This window comes from Pleurodeles waltl, chromosome 1_2 (genome assembly GCF_031143425.1).
Source record: "Pleurodeles waltl isolate 20211129_DDA chromosome 1_2, aPleWal1.hap1.20221129, whole genome shotgun sequence".
NCBI classification, from domain to species: Eukaryota; Metazoa; Chordata; class Amphibia; order Caudata; family Salamandridae; genus Pleurodeles; species Pleurodeles waltl.
The window spans coordinates 1,119,653,890-1,119,677,449 of record NC_090437.1 but is presented as its reverse complement, the minus strand read 5'-3'; the positions used below and the strand labels follow the sequence as shown (position 1 = coordinate 1,119,677,449).

General features: G+C 46.3%; 1 protein-coding gene across 1 annotated transcript in view; it reads left to right on the top strand.

Annotated features, from left to right (window-relative positions):
* The window catches only part of LAP3 (leucine aminopeptidase 3), a 159,468-nt gene that overhangs the window by 33,434 nt on the left and 102,474 nt on the right, over positions 1 to 23,560 (top strand). Inside the window, exons 4-5 of the mRNA XM_069202263.1 lie at positions 18,934 to 19,039; positions 21,160 to 21,319. Of these exons, the coding sequence (XP_069058364.1) occupies positions 18,934 to 19,039; positions 21,160 to 21,319 (266 nt within the window). The remainder of the gene's footprint in view (positions 1 to 18,933; positions 19,040 to 21,159; positions 21,320 to 23,560) is intronic.

Below are 23,560 nucleotides of genomic sequence, written 5' to 3'. Positions count from 1 at the left end.
ATGGGTTGTCTGTAATGGCAGTCTGCTACTCCAACATGAATACTTCACTCTATGCCGCCCCACTCTAATCTGCACCATTCCATACCCTCTGCACTCTACTCTGCAACACTCCCCTTTACACCACTCTATGCCACTGCACTCTGCAGTACTCCACCCTACACCACTTTATGCTACGCCTCTGCTCTACCGTGTACCACTCTTCTCTGTGCCAATGCACTCTCCGCCACTGCACTCTACACTACTCCAGTATACACCACTCCAGTCTACGGCACACAAATGTATTCTGCATAACACCACTCTGCACTACTGTACTCTACGCCACTCTGCAACACTGCACCCTATGCCAATACACTATACATCAATGCACTTTACTCAGTAACAATAAACTCTGTGCCCTTGCACTCTACACCAATCCACTGTACACCACTCTAATCTACTGTGCTCCACTGTACTCTATGCCACTGCAGGTTACACCACTTTACTGCTAAGCCATTACACTTAATGCCACTCTTCGCTACTGCACTATACCCTGTACCACTCCACTCCACTCCATGCCACTTTGCGCTACTCTGTAACAATCTAATCTTTGCCATTGCATTCTGTGTCACTGTACTCTACTCTGCACCAGTCCAGTCTATGCCACTTCATTCTATGCCACTCTACTCTTAATCACTGCACTCTATGCCAATGTATTGTACACAACAGAACTCTGTCACTGCACTCTATGCCACCACACTCTACTCTGCAACACTGTACTCTATGCCACTGCTCTCCACGCCACTCTATACCACTCTTTACTGCTCTATACTACACTCTGACACTGTACTCTGCAACACTGCACTCTCTGCCACTGAACCCTCCGCTGCTCTACTCTGCGCCAATACACCCTATACCACTGCACTCTTTGGCAATTCTACTCCGCTGCCCTCTATGGCACTCTGCTCTACTCTGTACTCTACACCACTGCACTCTATGCCACTCAGCTCTTCTCAGCACCACTGCCCTCTGCGCCATTCAACTCTACGCCGCACCACTCTAACCACTCTACGTTGCGCCACTCCACTCATCTCCACCCTGCACCTCTCACCTCTACTATGCACCACTCTAATCTATGTCACTGCACTCCAAGACACTGCATTGTACGCTGTGGAATTCAATGTCATTGCACTCTGTGCCACTATACTCTGCAAGACTACGCCCCCAATGCACTCTACAACAGTCTACACAACTCCACACTGTGCCACTGCAATACATGCTACTCCACTCTGCGACACTCTACTCCATTCTTTGCCATTCCAATCTACAACACTCTACTCCACTCTTTGCCATTCCACTCTACAACACTACACTCTCCTCTATGCCACTAACTTTTCGTCATGCTGAACAGCATCTGCGCTGGTGAACAACATGTCTAAAACACATTGACAAAGCCAATAGCTATTGCATAGGCGAGATCTATTAGGTTTGCCAATGCTTGTTGTAACTTTGTTGTAACATTGCATTCCCCCCAAGAGGTCAACTGATAAGTAATATATGCAGTAGACGAAAATGTAACTTTCTAAATACAATCCTCAATATATTGGAGTGCATGAAGGTACATCCTGCCATAATGGATACCCCTCAAGTATTGCTCTTAAGTGACTACTGTTGTTCAGGCTGTCCAAGATGTAAGGCCCTCATGGATTCCTCCCCATTAAAAGTCAGGGGTACGTATGTACGTCTTAGGAGCATGAATTTCTAAATTTCGTCAAGGAAGAAAGAGGGAAATGGCTATGTTGGATGATGGAGGAACAATGTCATGGGTATAGGGCAACCAAAGTTGGGTGGAAATGCAAATTATTTAATAACGCCACGCAGAACCCTGATTTGGCAGTTCAGGTCAAAACGAAGGGGATAGAGAGATGGGAAGGAGAGGGAAGGACTGAGGGGGCAGCAAAGGGCAGTAGTAGTGGTATGACGTGGACCAAATATGGGGTGAACGGAGGAGAAGGTAGGGTGGGGTGAAAAACAACTATTTGGGGCCTTCATAGATTGACATGTTTGAATCATACCTCTATGAACCTAAGCACCGTCCCACTGATGCATGATAGACCGTACTGAGGTTTTTCTGATTTATTTGGTTTGGACAGAGCGTCTTCCTGGTCACCACCGAGATATGAAGTTCCTGATATTCATCCTTTTCTTCAGGGTCCTTTTTGTCCTCTTTTAGGGGATGGGAAGTGGTAACCCTTAAACAGAATATAGCATGAGTATCAATGGCTAGTTTGGTAAATGAAAATCCGTCGCCCGTGCTCCTGGATGCAGCCCACTATGTGTAGCTTCTCTGTGACAGTAATAATGGTATCACCTGTGCACTAGTAGTGCGTTTCAATACAACATAAATTGTTTACTCTTTTGTAAAACAAATACCCTCCCACCACTGTCTTAAGGCACATGCACCCACCCACAGGACTTGCCTGAAGCGGAGACCCTCCTGGGTCGCAGCAGTTGGAACCACAGCCTCCTCTGATTCACCTGGTAACTGGATTTGTATACGTTACTCTACTCACTCTTTTCCTGCACCTCACCGGCCTCTGCTCGCCCATCACGTTCTCCGTCCTCTGCCTCCGGATTGGGTCTGCTCTTGCTCTCCGTTCCCCGGCACACTTCTTCCGTTTGCTCAGTCTCTCTCTCCTCTTCTCCTCTGTCGCTCCTCTTCTAAACACATGTGCTGCATAGCTGATTGGCGTCGTCTTTTGAGGTCGTCAGGTGCTCTGGACCCTTGATTATTTCACAGCGGCCTGCTAGAACACAAGCGCTATCAGTAGTCTGTCCATCCACCGTGGCCATCTTGGGAGTCCCAGAATCTTCTGGTACCAGATTGCACTGCCTTCTCTTTAGGAATGGACGATCTGGCCATTCAGGAACAGGACATCGATAAAGAAAGTCTAAATTACCATGTAGTTTCCCCGGAACATGGAGAGCCTGGAACGAAAAAGGCTGAAAGGATAAATACCAGCAGAACACCTTAGGATTTGTATTTTTGTGCTGAGTTAGCCAGGTGAGGGGAGTGTGATCAGTCAGCAGCAGAAATGAGCGACCCTGCAGGTAATATTACAAGGACTCCATAGCCCAATTAATAGCCAAACACTATTTTTAAATGATGGCTGATGAGTTTCCCTGGGGAACAGCTTATGGCTCAGATACAGAACAGGTCTTAATTATCCCGCATGTCCAGCTGGGACAGTACGACCCTCAGTCCACAGCCTGAGGTATCTTTCTGCAAAACAAAGGTTTTCTCAGAGTCCAACACTGTAAAATGGGGGCCTGACACAGTACTTTCTTCAGTTGTACAAAACTGTGTTTTTGTGCATCAGTCCATAGAATAGTTTTCCCCCTGACCCTCTGGGATAATAAGTCCATGAGAGGACTTTAAAGTTCCAAGATCTGGGGAACAAAGCGTCTGTAGTACCCCAAGAGACCCAGAAAAGAGCAAACCTCTCTTTTAGTGGTAGGTCGTGGAATACTTTGGATCGCCTCTAGTTTATTCAACTGGGGCGGATAGTCCCTGCATGGACAGTGTATCCTAAGTATTTGATGTGGTCAGTAGCAAACAATGTTTTCTTAGGATTAAGAGTTAGCCCTGCTTCCTTCAATGTTGTCAATATCTGTTTGAGGTGTTAAATGTACATATACCAGTCAGGACTATATACTACGATGTCATCTAAATATGCGCCTGCATAGGTCTGATGGGGGACCGCAACAATATGTCCATCAATCTATGAAAGGTAGCAGGGGCCCCATGCAGGCCGAAAGGTAGTGCTTTGAAATGATTAAGACCTGAAGAGGACAAAAAGGCTGTCTTTTCTCTAGCTGTAGGAGAGAAAGGTATCTGCCAATATCCCTTTGTTAGGTCGATGGTAGTCATGACTCTAGCATTCCCCAATTTTTCCACTAGCTCGTATACTCAGGACATGGGGTATGTCTCAAATGTGGATATGGCATTTAGTTGGTGAAAGTCAATACAAAATCGCAGACCCCGTCTTTCTTTGGTACAGTTACTACAGGTGAACACCTGGTGCTACTCGGTGGCTCAGTGATATCTGCCGTCAACATGGCTTCTGCCTCTTGCTCTACTGCTTGTCTCCTCGCAGCTGGGATACAGTAGGGTCTTAATCTTTCTTCTTTAGTTCCTTCAGTGTGGATGTCATGGGAAATTAAGAGCGTGCATCTGGGTTTTTCTGATAGTAGGCCCGGATACTGGCTCAACAATGTGTTACCTGTTGTTTCTGTATCTCAGTCGGGGTAGTACCAGTCCTTACTGCCTCTATTGGTGACTCCACTGGGGTCTTGGAGGTATAGTCATCAATATTACCAAAATGTGGCGTGGCTTCGGGCCTCAAGATGGCGGTCGCACTCTGAGAGTGCTCCGGACCCCTCTGCAATCCACCATTAGAAGCCCTAATATCCTGCACATAAAACTTCATCCTCTGTGATCGTAACCCCCTATGACACAGTAAAGGGGTTGTGGAAGCTGTGGTACCTATAAGGCCCAGAGGACCACTGGGACGCCCAGCTGGGCAGTTGAGTCGGCTGGGGGAGCCCAGGCAGGGCCCAGGAGTGCAGTGGAGCACCTCACATGTGTGGCCAGAGCGACAAGCAGGCCTGGCGGGAGTGACAGGCCAGAGGAGCGGGCTGGCGGAGGTGAATCCTCTACAGGGAGAAAAGCCAGCGCGGCGGGGGCTCATGCTGTGGGCTCCACCCGGCAAGCTGGGTGCGACTGGGTCCATGCCAGGAGCGGTGACTGAACCCCTGGCACCGAGAAAAGAGGCCCAGCTGAGGGTCATGCCTAACGGAGGACCAGACCGGGAGGTGAGAAGCAAAGACCGCACAGGGAGACTGAAGGGGAGTAACCACAGTGTACGCTCTGGCCGAAAACAGGGGACGGGAGGACACATTGACTAATTCCGAGAGTGCTGTTCCGTGCGGTCGGGTGTCAGGAATCCCCAAGGTGCCTCCTGCGTTATCTGTCAGCATCCCCAGGGATTAGGGTTAAATCATATCTCTGTTCTTGGTTTAACCTTCATGTTTCTAAGTAAACATAATATGCTGTGTTACACAATTGGTTTTATCAATGCTTGTTTTACCAATGCTTGTTTGCTAATGTGAGCAGGTGTAGACATGTGCTTCTAATTGGGTGTGGTGTAGACGTGCTTCTAATTGTGTGTGGTGACTCATCCATATGTGGAAACTCAACTGCTTTCCTGATTGGCTATAAATAGCAAAGTGAAGCATACCTCCCTGCTTGGCTTCGTTTTGCTTCCTGATCTCAGCATCTGATGTGGCAGTCCAGCGCCTGCTGTCATCCTCGTATTCAGGACTTTTGAGGTAATTCTTTTCTTCGTCCCTGTACCAGCTGACACCAGGCATTCCTTCAGCACTCCGGAAAAGACTGCAGCTAAGTGACTAGTATTCTCCAGGGAGTCTGTTCTTTGAGCGCTGCGCTTTCCTAGAACAGCTGGTGTATTTCAGACCTCGTATTTTGGCAGAGTGCTTATCTTGAAGAGACAAATGCATTTTTGAACATTCTACATTATTATTGTAGTTACTTGCCTAAATGTGCTTCAGGAAATCTGCTTGAGCTCAAGTACTACAAAAAGTGACAGTGCAATTTTAAAAGAGCATTTATGTGACTTTTCTTTCTGTAATAGCATAACTCTTGGATTTAAATTGTGTCATTCTTGCCTGTGTTTCAGGTATGAGGAATTTGCTTTTGAAGGGTTTTTCACACACACAGTGAAACCAAACTGTGCCACCCTAAATGTTTAAACCCAGAGTGGACAGTTGTATTTCTTGGATTGTTTTTGTTCCTTTTAGTTTAAACCTATGCATGCAGGAAAGTTATATGTGATATAATTAATGCCCTTGTTTGTCTTTCTTCTGCATTATAAGTGCAACCACAGTTCTAATTGTAGTGTGCAAAAGTGAATCTCTGTGAAACCAGCCCTAGTGTTGCAGTAATTATTGTTATGGTACTCAGTTTGGGTTTTTGGTAATGCAGTGTTAGTAATTGTGCCAACAGTTATTATTATCCAAGAAAAGTGCTGGAGCATCTAGGTGTTTTTCTACCGCTCCCATGCCCATATCAGAATGAGAGATTCAGTTTCAAGGAAGTTGAGTGCACTAACTCTACCATCACTCTGTCAACAACAACCTGCCCCCGAAGATACAGGGTTCCTGGCTGGACCGGCAAGATGCGACAGTGTTTTGTCTCTTTCTCTTCCACTCCTCCTTTCCTTTTGGGACATCTGCCGGGGTTTCTGTGTCCATCACGAAGTCCAGAGAGGTGTTCCAGGAGGACATCCTGCTTTTCAGGTGAGTGGCCCCGTCTCGGCATCAGGCTGGAGGCCAGGTGTACGGCATAGACTAGTGTGAGGGCACAAGGCATAGCGGGGACCCGAGTGTGTGCGCCAGGGTGGAGGCCCGAGGGGAACCACACGAGAAGCATAAACTGACCAGGCCGCACTGATGAAGAAGCCAGAGCGAAGGGTGCAGTGAAGGTGCGGCCTGGGGTGAGGCTGCAAGTTGTGCCCCCCACCCTGGTGCCGCGGGTAGGGTGTGCCCACGAGGGCTCAGCTAAACTACCGACAAGTCCTGACACCTGACCAGTAAACCACATGACCACAAGGGGTGCTGGGGCCCAGAGCAACCCCAGTGAAGTAGCCAACAGGGGAGAGAGGGGAGATTGTGAGGGACGCCTCACCTGCAGGGCCATTAGGATTTTTCCTCCCTCCCCTCCCCCTCGTCATGTCCATTGATTGTCCCTGAGAGACCCCTTGGACAAGGGTACAACCTGGGTGCCAAGGAAATACAAGGACAGCGCCAGCACTCAGCTCGTATCCGCCAGACAATGGTTGGTGTACCCCCATGTCGAAGAAGGAGGGAGGGGGGGTGCAGCTGTAACTTTGAGCCCCCTCCGGTCCCACCATTGGGGAAGGAGAAACTCAATAAACAACCACAGGCATCACAGCAGCACATCGACCAGTACGCCACTCAATTGAACCCCCAGGGGAATAGTGCCATGACACCTGGGACCCCAGCGGTGGAGGGGCTGGACACCATCCTCCAAGCGATTCAGTCCTCACAACAAGCGTTGAGACTAAAATCGGCGAAGTGCACAAAGATGTGGGCCTGCTCCGACAGGACCTACGGATAGCAGTAGGCCGTATTAAAGTGGCAGAAGATGCCGTCTCAACAATTGAAGATGAGATAATCAAATTTAAATCCAAGGTGACCCAGCTGCTGACACGTACAGGCAAACTATACCACAGAGCCAAAGATGCAGAAAATCGCCCCCAGCGCAATAATTTGCGCTTTGTAGGATTCCCTGAAAGTGTGGAGAAGAACCAGACTGCCAAGTTCCTGGCGCAGTGGCTTCAAACCTGGCTATCAGAGCAAAAGCTGTCCTCATGGTTTGCAGTTGAACGAGCCCACAGATCACTGGCGCCCAAACCCCTGCCGGGAGGGCAAAGGAGGCCAATAAACGCCAGGTTTCTCATTTTAAGGACTGAGATGCTATCCTTGGGGAAGCGAGAGCACAGACTGCCCTCCGATGGGAAAACCACAAAATTCTAATATTTCCGGATTACACGTGGGAGTTGCAGAACAAGCACCGTTCATATGAAGGGGTCAACTTAGAGCAATGTAACTGTCATATATGCTGCTGTTCCCCGCATGCCTCACGATCCTACTAAATGGGAAGTACTTCTTTTTTGACACACCAGAAACTGCCTGGGACTGGACTGAAGAACACCATGTTGCCAGAAGAGGACCCCCCCTTCATCCAGGGGGCTCCCCGACATCCAGACGAAATGACTCGCTGGGACTGAGGCGTAACCCAGGGTGCAAGCGATCCCGCCGCAGGAAACAAAGTGGAGGGGCAGAACTTAATGACTCAAGTAACTGACCGCCTTAGCCAATCTCCCTCCCTAGTATGAAGTACAAAACAAACATTGCTCCCCTGTGAGTCCTGAGGAAATGAAAGGGAAATTTCATGACCAGGAATGAAAGCGGGATAGGTGCTTTATTGCAGAACTCTGACAGATGCTGCGGGGATGGAAGTATGGGTTGGGTGCAGTTGGGTGGTTTGAGGAAGTACTCATGGGAAGTTTAGTAGACAAATTGCTGTTATGTTTCATGTATGTTAACAAATTTTCTTTTTCAGGTGGTCCCGTCATACCCTTAGATTTACTCTCTACACATGGCTCCCCTATTGGAGCTTTTTGACCACAGGCCACCTCCCATGGGGATCTAGATGTATACACAGTCTTAAATGCCTTACAACACTGTTGCCTCGTGCACTTCGGGGCCCCCTAGGGCAGTCTTATCCTTAAATGTAAACGGACTCCTAGATAAAATCAAACGCTTAGCAGTTTTTGGCTCTATTAGTCGCTTTGCCCTCTCTATAATAATGCTCCAGGAAACACACTTGCTGGCACTCAGTGCCCTATGTTATTGCGTGGCGGATACGACAGGGCCTACCATGAGGGCTTTACCAGAGGCTCTATGGGGGTGGCAATACTGCTTCATCCCTTGACGTCCATAGTGACCTCCAGGATCAAACTAGACCCACAAGTTGATATGTCACTGTAGCGGGAACACTGAATGTCCAACCGATTAATCTCCTAAATGTGTACACCCCCCCAGTACATTGGAACGGTTCTTGGGGACCCTCCAGGAGATTCTGGTGCAACTTCCCCCGGGATTGACCATCTCGGGGGCTGACTTTAACGCGGTCATGTGCCCAGATGCTGACAGCACTGGTGCGCCATCTGTGAACCAAAGCGCCCAAGCCAAGCAACTGTGCCGCTGGGCTGACTGTCTGGGCTTCTGTGATGTGTGGCGCCACAGAGTGAGGCAGTACACACACACGTCGGCTGCACATCATACACGTGCAAGAATAGACCTCCTTTTTATGCCAGCATCAGACATTTGCTGAGTTACAGGTGCGCAGATACTCCCGTACGGGATCTCTGACCATGCACCACTTCTAGTGCAGATGGATGATCCAGCGGTTAAATGCTTGGTACTTGCAGGATGACGAATATGTCCAAGCCCTGAAAAAAGAGCTTGACTACTACTTCACGCATATTGTTGGCTCCGTGCAGTCGTCAGGCACGGTGAGGGCCATCTGCAAACCCACCATCCGAGGATATGGTAGACATCTCCTTAGGGTGTGAGAGCGGATGAAAAACCAGCGGGTGACGAGCCTTGAGGTCCAAGCACTACATCTGGAAAGGCAAATTTACCCCGCTAACCACTAGGCAACTGGGCTACTTAGGGAAGAAATCCGTCATCTCAACCTTGAATCAGCGAAACACGTGGCGTGCCTCAACTGCCCGAATTTATGGATGGGGGGTCAAGAATGGGAAATTGCTGCACTGATTGGCATCCTGGCCCCTGGCTGGTAGAATTGTCTCCGAAATCATAGATGACTCGCGCAACTCTTGTACGACAGCCCAATCTATCGCCTGGAGCTTTGCGGCCTATTACACTGGGCTATATGAAGAGCGTCCGCGGCCCCAATTGGAGAGAGAGGCACCACTGCCACGCGACATGTTCCCTCCCCGCATTTCTGCCATAGAAAAAAAGGACCTAGATGAACCCTCTAACAGTAGAGGAAATCGAGGAGGCTATTTCGACGCAGACCCCGGGTAAGACTCCAGGACCGGATGGGTTTCCGGTGGAGCTATACAACAAGTGTGGGGACCTTCTAGCCCGCACCTGTTGAATCTATATGCTGAGAACAAGCGGGCTGGATAATACCCCTTAGACCTTGACCAAACCGCTATTGTCGTACTTCTGAAGTCCCACCGCCCTCCTTACAATGCTTTGCCTACTGTCCCATTTCCCTTCTAAACACTGAAATTAAAATCCACTCCACCATACTCACTACCAGACTGAAGAGGGTGCTACCCTCCCTACTCCACCCAGAACAATGAGGGTTCATGCCAACCAGAAGCTCTCGAAACTGCCTCCGGCGGCTCCACACCCACGTTGGACTAACACCACTCTCTACCCTCACAGTTGGCACTACGACTAATAGATTTCGAAAAAGCCTTTGATTAAGTCGATTAGTCAGATCTCTTTCAAATGCTTACAAAAGCAGGGATTGGCCCAGATACTGAAGGATGGTGCAGCTCCTCTATTCCAACCTGACCGGCCGTGCACAGGTGAATGGAGTGATCTCAGACCCTTTCCCCATCCGCTGAGGGACCCGCCAGGGATGCCCGCTATCCCCAATCCTTTTCACCCTTGCAATTGAACTAATGGCGAAAATCATGAGAGAAGACCCATTACTCAACAGATGGGCTTGGCCCACCAGACGAAAAGACTGCATTGCCCTATACGCGGACGACATACTTGTTTACCTGACAAACCCAGCCAGTAGCAGCCCCGGTGTCAGCAACTGCTAACCTTGTTCTCTGAGGCCTCTGGCCTAGTGCCTAACCCAGATAAATCTGTACTGGTCCTGCTGCACCCCGTGAAGGATTGCTACTACTGGCAAGCTAATATACCAATCTGACGTAATAGCTTCCGGTATCTGGGTATCACTGTTGCTCTATTGCCTGAGCTGGTAGTCTCTTAACATCTTGCCACTTACCCAGAAGTAGAAGGAAGACCTTAGGAGATGGCAAACCCTAACCCTTAATGTCCAGGGGAGAATTGCTTTATACAAGATGATCTGCCCGCTTCTTTTACCTTCTTCAGAACTTTCCCTACCAGCTCACCAAGTGGTGGCTTAAGGAAATGGACTCCGTGCATGGCAATTTATGTGGTATAACTCCTGCCCACAACGTGCACTACACAAATGCCAATGTGGAGTTCACGAAGGGGGGCTTGGAATATCTAACCTGTACCTTTACTATTTAGCTGCGCAACTGCTAGTACTTAATGACTGCTTGGGGGGTGGGTGGTCAGACCCAGCATATCAGCTCGAACTCCTGACAGTGGGCTTCCCGAAGCTCATTGGACTGCTGTATGGAGTCCCTCTACCTCGAGAAATTCCCGAAGTGACAAGGATGGTACTTATGGGGCGCATAGCGAGAAACAGGGTGGTGGGTGCGTCTCACCCAGCAGACTCCACTGTGGCAGGGGACGTGGCTTCGAGACGTTTCCACTCTGGAGGGTTTGCACAGCTGGGATACAATAGGTATTTCGCTCCTGGGAGATGTCTGGGTGGGTACTAACATGCTCTCCTTTCAGGAAATGCAACAACATTACTCACTCTCTAAGACCCAGTTTCACAAATGCCTACAGCTTTGACATGCACTGAGCACCCATATCCAGGCTGGCACAGTCCTCCCTAAGTTTAGCCCAGCAGAGGCAAAGGTTTTGATGGGTGATTTGGGCAATGGCGCTGTCTCCCAAATATATCAAACTTTGGTCCGAACACGATGAAGCCACTTACGAGTCTCTGAGAGAAATTGGAGGGCTGGTTGGAGCAGATGGAGGAGAGGGATTGGCAGGACGCCTTGATGGCCCCGAGGGGCCTGGCCATTGCCTCCCACCTCCGTTTAGTACAGACATACTACCTACATGCTGCATACCTCGCACCCGATAAAATGCAGAAAGCAGGTCTCCAGCCTCACTCTGCCTGCCCCCGTTGTTTACAGACTAATGCAGACTTTTATCACATGATGTGGGCCTGCCCACGTATAGAGGCCTACTGGCGGGCAGTGACTACCGAAATATCCGGAGTGTTGGGGATGGAGATGGCCCCGCTGCCAATCCTTTTGGGTGTCCTGGAGGGAGTGGGAAACAACAGGGCAGATTGTGCCTTTCTGGGGATAGCATACCTGGTGGTCAAGCGAGACATAGCTGCCAGTTGAAGATCAGAGGTGGTGCCCACACTTACTCGGTGGAGGCAAGGGGTGGACTGGTGTGCTCAGCTGGAAAAGCTAGTCTATGAAATGAGAGGATGTCCAGCCAAATACAATAAGATGTTGGGTAAATGGAAGGGGGTCCTGTGATATTTGATGACAATGAAACACTCAAGTACGGTATTGATTGCTCAACGTGAAATTCGTTTGGGGATACAATGTTTTAAGAAAGTTTTTTTATCAAAACCCTGTCTGGTGTAATACAGTGATTACAAGCCGACGGTGTAGACGTGACCTGTTATCAAGTTGTTATAACAATAAAATCAATAAAGATGTTTATAAAAAATAAATATATATTAACAAAATTGATCTGGGTAACAGAAACGTTTGGGGCGGTTGTAGCGGTTTGGGGTTCTTCCCAGGCCTTGAGCAAGTTAACATGAGAGATCACGGAGTGCAGCGCCACTTTCCCTGCGCACCTGAGCAGCCCCTACCACCACCATGTGTGCGCCGTATTTAAAATACGGTGCACCATGGCGCAAAGTAGGGGGCAATAGCGTCATGCTATGTGATGATATTAATGTACTCTGCAGTATACATAGGGGTTCATTCTAAATAATGGAAGCCCCCTTTAAACGCCTGCTCTGAGCAGGCATTAAAAGTGGCAAAAGAAATGGCGCAAGGAAATCTGAGATTTCCTTGCGCCATTTTTCCAGCCCCCCTAATGGGGAAACGCCCCCTATGCAAAGGGGGTGTTCCCCCATTGGGGGGCTGAAAAAATGGCGCATGCATAATGTAGCTCAACGGGTTACAAAGTGGTGCAATGCATGCATTGTGCCACTCTGTAAATATGGTGCCGGGAGTTTGACCTTGTTGGGCAACATTAGTGTAAAAAATAATATCGCTAATGTGGCGCTAGGGGCTCATAAATATGCCCCAAAATGTTAGGAGGTTGACTATGTTGAGGGCGCCGATTAAGTTGCAGACTCGGAGAGCCAGGGTGATCATGATGCCTAGCAGATGTATGACAATGGTCATTGGTATTTTCTTGAAGAAGAAGAAAATTTGCTGCTGACAATTTGGCCATCCAGATTACAATCGACCCTGTTTCTCATATAACAGACACAAAGAGCCACTGATGCTGGCTATCTTGGGAGTGCACTGCCATTTGTACCAGGTGATCAGTGAGTACATTTGCAGGGACAGGTACTTAGGATGAAGAGAGAATGTTGTTAGTCTGTATAAACCTGCCACCCAAACTACAGAAGACAAAGCTGATAAGTAAGGTGATAATGCAGCTTCATGATATGTGTTAGACCTGACAGCTCTTGGTGTTGTTTTCCCAGTCATTTTGGACTCTGACCTCCTGTATTTGATCCTGGGCTGAATTTCGTTTTTGCTGGCTTTAGGGCTCTGGGCACTTTACCACTACTGACCAGTGCTAAAGTGCAAGTGTCCTCTGTCTAAATTTTATCGGTGATTGGTTTATCCATGGTTGGCATATTTGAGTTACTAGTAAGTCCCTAGTATAGTGCACCATGTGTACCCGGGGCCTGTAAATCAAATGCTACTAGTGGGCCTGCAGCACTGATTGTGTCACCCACGAGTGGCCCTGTAAACATGTCTCTGCCACTGCAGTTTTAGACTACCATTTTGACCTGGCAAGTGCACATACTTGCCAGGCCCAAACTTTTCCTTTTACTCCATGTAAGTTTCTTCTACAAGGTAGGCCCAAGGCAGGCCCATGGATGCAGCGTATTAAAAAGGTAGTACATATACTGGTGTGTTTTACATGTCCTGATAGTAAGATAGTGCTAAATTATTTTTTCTTTATTGCAAGGCCTATCTCTCCTATTGGTTAACATGGGGATTGCCTTAAAATATCTTTCATGTGTAATCCCCATTGAGGGAAAATAGAGATACGGAGTTTGGGGTCCCTAAACTCACAATTTAAAAATGCATCTTTTGGTGAAGTTGGTTTTTAAATTGTAAGTTTGAAATGCCACTTTCAGAAAATGGACATTTTCCTGCTTAACCATCTGTGCCTCTGCCTTCCTGTGGAGTACATGTCTGGGTCAGGATGACAGTTGGGCTGTTTCTGAATTCACTCTAGACAGCCACATGAAGAGAGCTGAGGTGTGACCTGCATGTCCTGATGGATCTTTCTGGGCTAGAGTTTTGTGAGGTGCTGATACTTTCACCTGAATAGGGCTGTTCCTGTCCTTACACAGAACGGTCTCCAACCCTCCGGAGTGTGTCTTGGGTCAGGGCAGGAAAGGCAGGGTCTTGTGCACTACAAAGACTTTCCTTTGAAGTTTGCATACTTCAAAGGCAGAAATGAGTATAAGTATTGGACCTCTGAGCCCACAACATTAAAATCCTTTTGGGCTGAGAACATTCTGCCAGGAAGAACAGCTAGATGCTGTAGGAGGGACTGCCACTCTGTTGCTTTGCTGTGCTGGCCTGCTGTTTGCTGCTTCTGTCCTTGGAGTGAAAGGACTGGACCTTGCTTTCTACATCCTGGCTCCAAAGGTTCTCCAAGGGCTTGGACTGAGTTTGCATACATCAAAGACTTCATTTGCAAGCACCTGGGCTCTCTTGCTGAGAGTTCTGACTTGCCAAGTGGAGCCAAATCCAGTTCCTGGGCCCTTGGGAGTGAGTTCTGATGTAAACCAGAAGAAACCAAGTACATTGACTTCAGAGTGACTTCAGAACCGGTGCCGCTGCCTGACTCCACGCTGCTGCCTGCACCACAGCCATGGTCCACGCTGAGTGCAATGCTGTGACTGACTCCGCAGGCCCGATACTGCTGCAGTGCTCCTGAAGTCCTGCCACAGCATGAGTTCCAAATGCCGTGGACCTGATGCCAGTGACACCTGACTCTGCCCCAGTACCTTTGACCCTGTGGTCTGTTTGCGACACGCGAAGTCAACGCATCGCGTCTTAACCTGCTACACTCATTGACCCTGCTGAATCGTAAGGAACCGACGTTTTACCACTGATGCTGCATCACCTCCCCTGCAACTGTAAAGAATCAACGCCTCACCTCCCCTGCCTAGCAGTAAGGAACCAATGCCTTACCTCCCTGTTAGAAGTAAGGAACTGATGACGTACCAGCTCCAGCTCCTGTGACGCCTCACCTCCCCGGCTCCGTGCAATGTCTTTGTTTCTTTGTTTTCCAAAGGTACTATACCTGGGGTTCATGCTCAAACCAGAATAAGATTGTCAGACAACACATTCTTGAAGTGATGGGGTACCTGAGATTTAAAAAGGAAGGAATATAGGGCAGAGATAGAGAATGATGATGGAAAGTTGAACTTACGTGAACAGAGGTATGTGAAATAAAGCAAGAAAACTCTTAGCCTTGTTAGACAAGAGAGACAAGTGCATTTGGTGGATTCGCAGGGTTACGTTAACTGACGGAGCAGTGACACTCCGAGACAGACCTATGGCATACATCTTCATTGGTCATTTCGAAGCTCTGTCCAGATCCTATGCATCTTACAATGAGAAGGAGAGTGAGAAATTTGTAGCAGACCTGACTTTTACCCTGTTTGAGGTGTGCAAATAGTCTTGAGCTTGATCGGAACATAGCAGTTGATGTGGCCACCATTGTGATTTCCCACCTATAATAAGAGTGGGAACTCAAGGCCAATGAATGACTGGCGAAACTCTTTTGCTGTTTTTTTTATTTATTTATTTTTCTTTTTTTTAGCAAAATAGGTAACCATCTCTTTGGAATGTAAATGGAGGTCATGTTGTTTACCTCATTACCTCATCCCCATGATAATATTGTTATGAAAGCCAGGAAAGTCCCCGGAGAACTGTACTTCCTACAAGTCAATCTGAATATTGAGACCACGGGATTGGCCACGACTGACCGGTGGACTCTATACTTGTATAGGCACACTAGTTTACTGAGAACTACTATCAGGGGCTTTTTTGCCTGGAAGGATGATGTGGCGTATCCATACTAGATTGAACAGTACATTAAAATGCACGCTGTGTAGTTGAAGCAACGGTACTGTGGTCACTGCCTGTCTAAAAGGCATTTGATTCTGTGAGTGGAGCCTCCTATTCGCGGGTCGTAGTAAGATGGGTTTAGGCACGGAGCACTGCCTGTGTTTTATGGCTCCATTCTGTTGTGTGGGCCCAAGTTAGGGTAAATGGAACAACGTGTGCAACTTTAGCACTGAAACAAGCTACTTGGCAGGGATACCCATCATATCACATTTCATTCTTTGACACGCTTTGATTAGGTATCACTAGAGGCATGGAAGAGTGTTATAAATGCAACCTGAAAAGAATTCAGAAAATGTTTAGGTCAGTTGTGTCATATTGGCCAAAGCTCCAATTGTTCTTGCCGGGTAGAGTGGCTATATACAAAACGTCACTTCTCAGGTTTGTATATATACTATAAAATATCCCCTTTTGGACCCAAAGGGTTTCTTTCTAAAAATAGATAAACACTCTACACACTTGGCGAAGCAGGGACTTTAAATAAATATGTGGTTTATGGTGTAAATCTTACCAGCTTATCCAGATAAAGTCCCCATTCTTACTGGGCCCAAGGCCGACAGACCTTTGCTGGTACAAGAATTAATTAAGAACTGTAAATGAAAATTAATATATTCATCACCATTTCAATTTCAATCTTGGGAGTTAATGATGAGAGTTAGTGTGAGTTTCAAATCTTTATTTAAAATATTTTAGTAAGTAAACCTTTATTGTTCATCAACAAAATATCAATCAAATGTAAATCATTATAAATCATCACCATAAGAGCAAGTGCATAAAGCTCATTCCATAAAGGAAAAGTTTGTATTCTAAGTCATGCCCTAAGACTCTGAGTTTCTTGGACCTCTCCTTATGGGAAGTTCTGCTTTGATCAATATTTGAGATTTAATGCGAAAGGCTTCATGTTTTCATCTCTCAAATTTGGAGCTCTTTTTGGGCTCTGAGTGATGTTTTCCTTTAATACTCCATGGCTTAGAATACAGACAGAATACAGAAAACAATAAAAAAATAAAAAAGGTCCCTGCCCACCTGATTAGAGATGTCCAGCAGACGTGGCATGTCTTTACAAGACTTTCAAAGTAATCTCAACTAGTGTAACACACTCAACCACCTCTGCTCCAAACTCAACCACTATTGCTGCCACCTCAGACAGCGGATGCCACAGTATTCCCCCTCGCCACCAACCCACCCTGTCAAGCAGAAGCTTACACCACCGAGGTTCACAAGGCAGTCGAGTAAAAATGTGAAGTTCCAGACGCTGGAGTGACTGGCAGTGGACAATAAGTATAAAAACCTGGGCAACAAACCCACTAGTCTTATTGACTACCCCAAAGCAAACTCATTATTTTTGCAAGCCTGCCTCCCCTTCCCACACCCCAGGGCAGCCTCTCTGGATAGAGATGGCAAAAGGATTGACAGCTTTGAAAATGAGTGTTTTAATGGCTGCCACATTCCTCAGAGTAACTATTGCGTGTCCGTTCTTGCTAGTTATCATCAACAGACGTTGGCAGCCTTGGCTTCCTACCTGGATAAGATTCGAGTGGGAGGAGGCTAAGGCCATCCTCCAGTTAGAAAATATTGCTTCAGCAGTGGTCTTCGACGCAGCAAAGAATAACGCAAATATGGGCTTCAGAGGTGCGACAGAATTTACTGACCTTCATTGACAGGGCTGGCTATGCTGTGCCTCTCTCACTCCAGACGTCAAAAACGGGATCTTTGAAATGCCTTTTTTTTTTTTTATAACTAGGCAATCTGTGGCCACCATTTTACGACGCCCTGAAGCCCATCAAGGTCGGCACATCCGCTGCCAGGAGTTTTGATGTTCTACAGCTTCGTCGCCAACAGCCATTACAAGGAGCTCGATCACTAAGGCAGATTTCTCACAGAGGAGTAAACCTCCTCTATAACAGAAACCCAGATTTGTTTTCTTTTGTACAGTTCATTTGGAGGAGAACTAAATGAGTCCAAAGTGTCCGTCTGTCCGACAGGATGGATAAGCATTTATTTGAGAGTAAATAAATGAATGCCAGTGAGCACAAAGGTTTGCTGGTGGAATCGGGTAAAATAACGATGTTTATCCGAGCGAAGCAGGAAAGAAAAGAAAATGATAGAAAATAGACACGGCCTCAAGGTGAAACAAATACTAGCAACAACTATGAATGTTAGCTTTATTTGTAAGGCATCTGAATTTGAACGTGCTATTCAAACCCATTGTAACAATGATAGATATAGTAATAAAAACAGTGCAGCAGACTCGGTCCTGGGTAAGAGGAAGACCTCGGTGAAATGTGTGTTTGGAGAATTTTGAGCTAAAGTTCAAAGATCTGAGAACACAACTAATTCGGAGATTATCAAAACATCTTTGTAACGAAACCTGCTTTACTTAGGCTACCAAAGAGGATGGTCCACGGGAAGTTGAGATTCGAGCGAGTTCCTGGAGAAGCTACTGTTTTTCCTTTCCTCTTTGTTTGTCCCCCGAGTCAAGATTTCAGTGCAAGTTCTGTACAAAAGCCATCTCCCCATTCTGGCTGTTTTTACTTTTAGAATCATTTGTCATTATATGGAGTTCTTGGTTATCCTTAATGACTGTCATCAGCGGTTAATAAACTCTTTCTCCAGGCTGCCATGTTTGCCACAATGTGACCCAGCCAAGAGGGAGCTCTGCTTAGTGCCATCCGCAGCAGGAAGGTGTAGAGTGATTGGACAGGGGAGTGGGTTTGCTCTACCCGACAATACCTTCCTAGTTTTTGGTGGACACATAAAACTGACACACAGAACTATTTAAAACAACTGCCTTTACGATGTCTGTTAAATCTTAGTGCTCTGCTGATTTTTAGTAGTGATCTGAACATAGCTAGAATGATTTTTTTACTTTGTATCTATGTAATAGAAAGTTTTGTAAAAGTGGCACATGTAGTCGTTGGGTTACTTCATAGTGCTGTGTATGTAGACCGGTAGCCACCTAAACCCATTGCTCGCCTATTCCTTTAGTCACAGGTTTTATATCCATTTCTAATTGGAACCTAAAGTTTTTGGTTTCACTTTTCTTTTCTAGGACTATGCCAGTGTTGTCCTGGTTGGCCTTGGCAAAAGGTCGGCTGGAGTTAACCATTTGGAACAGTGGAATGAGAGCAAGGAAAACATTCGCTCAGCTGTCTCGGGTAGGTATTTAATTTAGTCGAAGTCATAATGTTTTGACTGAAGTCTCACTTGCACTATATTCCAATGTACATATATAATAACACGCTTATTTTTCATCCATAGCTTAATACAGCAGTTCATTCCATAATGCATTGTACCTTCACAGTTAATGGCATTCCGGTAGATGTCAGTCAGCCATCATGCAAATGTAGAACAACTGACACAGGTTTAATGTGCATATTGCAGGCAGTTCCATGAAAGGCCTCTTCTGCCAGACTGTAATGGGGCATCTATTAAAGGCAGAGGACAGCAGGCTGCCACAGGAGCCACGTAGAACGTAAAACTTAGCACTGCAACCATATTACTCATCTTCAGCTTTGTTTTTGTTGTCACTGACACATGGGAAGCAGCCTTGGTGAACCATCCCCGATGGTGTGCGTTTTCTGGAGTTTGTACGTTGTAATAATGAACTTTCTGACTTCCATTACCTGGACTTGGTCTTGGGAAAGTAAATTGAGGGTAAAATGAAAGAAATGCTTAGCACATTCCAAGAATGTAAAACAGAAATGTTTATTGGAAGCAGAGGTGTTCCCTGCTGGTGTTGATGGATGTTGTTCGTACCTTCCAAGACCTCTGAGCAGTCATCATGTTTGGGTTTTGCTCTTGTCCATCACTAGTGACTGCTCTCTGAGAACTAGTTGCGATCTCCTTCCTTGTTCTTCCTTGCTACTGGGAGAAGGGGTTGTTCTAGTCTATCTTACTAGCGCCTACAACTGGTGCTACAGCTCTTGCTATTACCTGTGGACTTCACAGAACTTATGTTGCCCCTTCCTTTGTTCGGTGGTTTAAAGATTCATATTTTAATCAATTTTCCTTCATGTCTACATTCACCTCATGGTGCTGGCTTATAAGCACGGAATTATTTTGTTTTCTTACTTGCCTCCACGGTGCCCTAGAGCTAGCAATACCACTTTTCTGTGTTGTATTTAGTTATTATGAACACTCATTTATAACGCCCAGTGTTCACTTCAGCAGTAATCATGGCGCTAACAAATTGCCTGTAACACAAGGTACTGAGCAAAAACCCTGGTAGCTTGTTTACCCCTGGTGCTACCACAACTTAGCGAAGAGCCAGGTTCTAGAACCTTCTAAAGCTATATAACTATCTGTAAAACATGGAGCGAAGCAGAGAAATTAACCCCACGTTCTCCTACAACTGAGGAAAAAAACAGGTTTTTAAATTATACAAATTTTAAAATACTAAATAATACAAATTTCCATCCTTTCTAAGGAATTGCGTACATTTTTCCATAGTTGAGCAGCCGTCACCTGGAAGAACCTTCCACCTGATCTCACTTTCTTAAATCTTGGTACACAAACCAGTTTTGCAGATGCTGACCATAGTTGCTGCTGCGGCGTATAGTGGCAAAACGTCTTGTTCAATAGAGTAGGACCAATCCCGTTTAATTCTTTAAAAACTACACACATTGCTTTAAAAAGTTGTACAATGCTTTAATCGAGTCATTTGCCGATAGAACTATTTCTTTGTGCGCTGGTATGGAATGGAGTACTTTAGAAACACAACAGAATGATTTATAAAGCCTTCCATATTTTTCATTCAATGTGGCTACAAAATATTTACAGAAAATATTTTCTGTAGTGTTGTATGAGTAAATATAATGCGGCTTATTTTCTTCATTTTACCCTACTATTTCAATCTAAGATTGGTACATTTTGGGTTTTGGAGGGTCTCTGAACTGAAACCGAGGTGCCGGTATCCCCATCATTTACTCCCATCATCCCCAGATTTATGAAACCCGCATTTGGCAACACTGTTCGATATGCACAGCATTTGTTCTTGTACATTCACTCCTCGTATAGAATCTATGCGTATGTGATTCAGATGTACCTTTAAATGCAGAGCACAGACACAGACTGAATACATCTCAGTTGTAAATAACGTTGAGAGCCCTATAATGTGATTAAATGAACAGCCACAAAGGTATTAATATAATTCATCTGCATCAATAACGACAGACAGCCGCTGGAGGCCCTTTCTGAAATATCTTCCGCTCTGCAGAAAGCACTTGTTCACGCCAAGGCCCTCCGTTAACTTCCACATGTTATTTCCGTGTTTCAGCGGGCTGCCGGCAGGTGCAGGATCTAGAGATCCCCTGCGTGGAAGTGGACCCCTGTGAAGACGCCCAGGCGGCGGCCGAGGGCGCTGTTCTCGGACTGTTCGAGTACAACGAGCTGAAGAAAAAAAAGAAAACCGCTGTTGCCGCTCGGATTCATGGAAGGTACACCTGAACAGCCATTGACTTATTAAACACTGCGACATTTGCATTTATACTCCCACGTTTTGAAATAGTGGAGACGTGAAGCAAAACAACGGATAGCTCATTGTGAAGTGTGATCGAACCGGCTTCTGCGTATGGCTGGTGGATGGCGCTTTTTAGCGAACAGATCTTTGAGGTCTTCCACGTATATTTGGCCTGGCATTGGGGCATGTGATTCTCAACGTGGACCAAAAAAGTTAATCGAGGACGCCACGGCCCCTTTGGAATGTATTGTGATGCATAGACTCTGTTGCTGCGTTTTATTTTCATTACGAACTGTTTTATAGTATTGGAGCATTTATATAGCGCTCCCTATCCCGTGTGGGCCACCAAAGCACATTTTCAGACAGGTAACACGCCCCGCAACGAGGACGTGCATGGTTGGCAGTGCTGTATTTGTTGTCATTTTTTGTGGGAAGCATTTTAGTGTCATACATGAGTGGCAAAAAGTGCTCTTTTTAGGGAAAAAACGCCTAGCAGTGTGATGTAGGAGGAAGTGTGAGATATATAATTGTAATTAGTTGGTGATGCTAATTTACTCTGCAGGCCACGGACTGTTTCATGGTTTCTGTTGTGCTAGAGAAAGAGCCAGGAATCTTCCTGGATGGTCTGTGTCATAGGTAGTCTAGTTAAGGGGGAGGAGAAAGACTAAAACATATAGGTAGGTTCACAGCGCCAGCCTCGCCTGATTTGGCCTTTTCAGTGGGGTTAGCTTGGTGCCAGTGGAACGGTGAGCTAAGGGTCCACTCTGGGCATACAATTGGCCACTTGGGCGGTACATCAAACACAAAAAAGGTGAACAGAGGATTTCCTTGAATTTCTTCACGGACAGTTTCCACTTTCATTATTAGTAGGAAATGGCATTTCAGGGTAAAAAAGCAGCCATGTGGTGAAAGGATCCGTACCACGTTTCTGTTGTTTCAGCTAGGACAGCAGCATGGCGTAGCTTTGTTATTTCTCATTTTGTTCAGCCTTGGCTCAGCTTTTCTCTGACCTGTGAGTGTTGCAAAAACTGCTGTTCTATATGTCTACACAAGTTAACTCCAATTCCAATCTCCTCTGTCTGGCCCCTTCCTACCTCTCAGTCACTACTAAATCTGCTCTCATCTCTAACAAGAGATATTTGATCCAAATAATAATAGCTAACACAAAATTCTGCCTTTCTGAATGCCACCTTTAACCAGCAAAGTGCGCTGGTTGATTCTCGTGGACACTGCTGGAAGAGTGGAGCCTTTGGAAGCATTTTTCACCCAAGATCTACTGCCTTGGGCCCTGTAAGAACCCTTTAGGGATCAATCAACCCTCTCTACTACTTCAAGGCTCCTTGAAATGTTTTGGGCTAGCCTTCTTGATTCCGGTGGCATTTGGCCCATCCTAATGCCCTTAGGCATTGCAAAAATATCAAGATCAACCTGGTTTTATTGGCATTTGAAGTCGAACTTGATATCGGTCACATCAATAGGAATGAATTTCTGACATTCCCTGATGGCCTTTAACCTGGTAGAGTTGGTCAACTTGCACACGACAACAGAAGCTGTTGAGGCAGCAAATCGGTTGTTTGCAGTAATGTAGGGTCCCATCATCATTCAGGTACAAATCAAGGATGGTCAAACCATTCTGATTTACTGAGGACTCTGCTTTCTTGATTGGGGGAAGCTCAAATTGACCAGCGTGCTAAAGGTTGACTGCCAAGCACTTTGAGCCTGTTTCACTGCAGGTCTTAGATATTTTGTTTTTTAGACTACCCTTAAGCCCCTCTACTTTCCGCGAGGACTTGAGGAAGTTTGCACAACAAAAGTGTTATTTAATCACTAACAAGTTACACAGTTTGTGAACTATGAAACACATAAAATGTGTTCCTCTGTCTCACCCTATCCAAAGGCAGATTCTAAACCTAGGGGTAAAGTTTAAGAGGAGTCCCTTAGCAGGAGAAATAGCTTCAGCTCGGACACATGGGTAGGGTTTAATTCAGCCTGAAAACGTGCAACACGGCACCATACATAGGCATAAGACCCGCCTCATGGCATGTGGATAAAATTAACCTTTACATGTCAAAGGGGCTTTAAGGAGGTGTATGAGGGCTGCTGGAGTAGTTTTGAAACACTTTCTAGCATTATAGGCTTTGGCAAGTGACAGAGGGTTGACAGTATTGTTGGGCTATTAAGGAGAAGTTAAGTGTAAGCCAGAGGGGTTGCTGCGGCA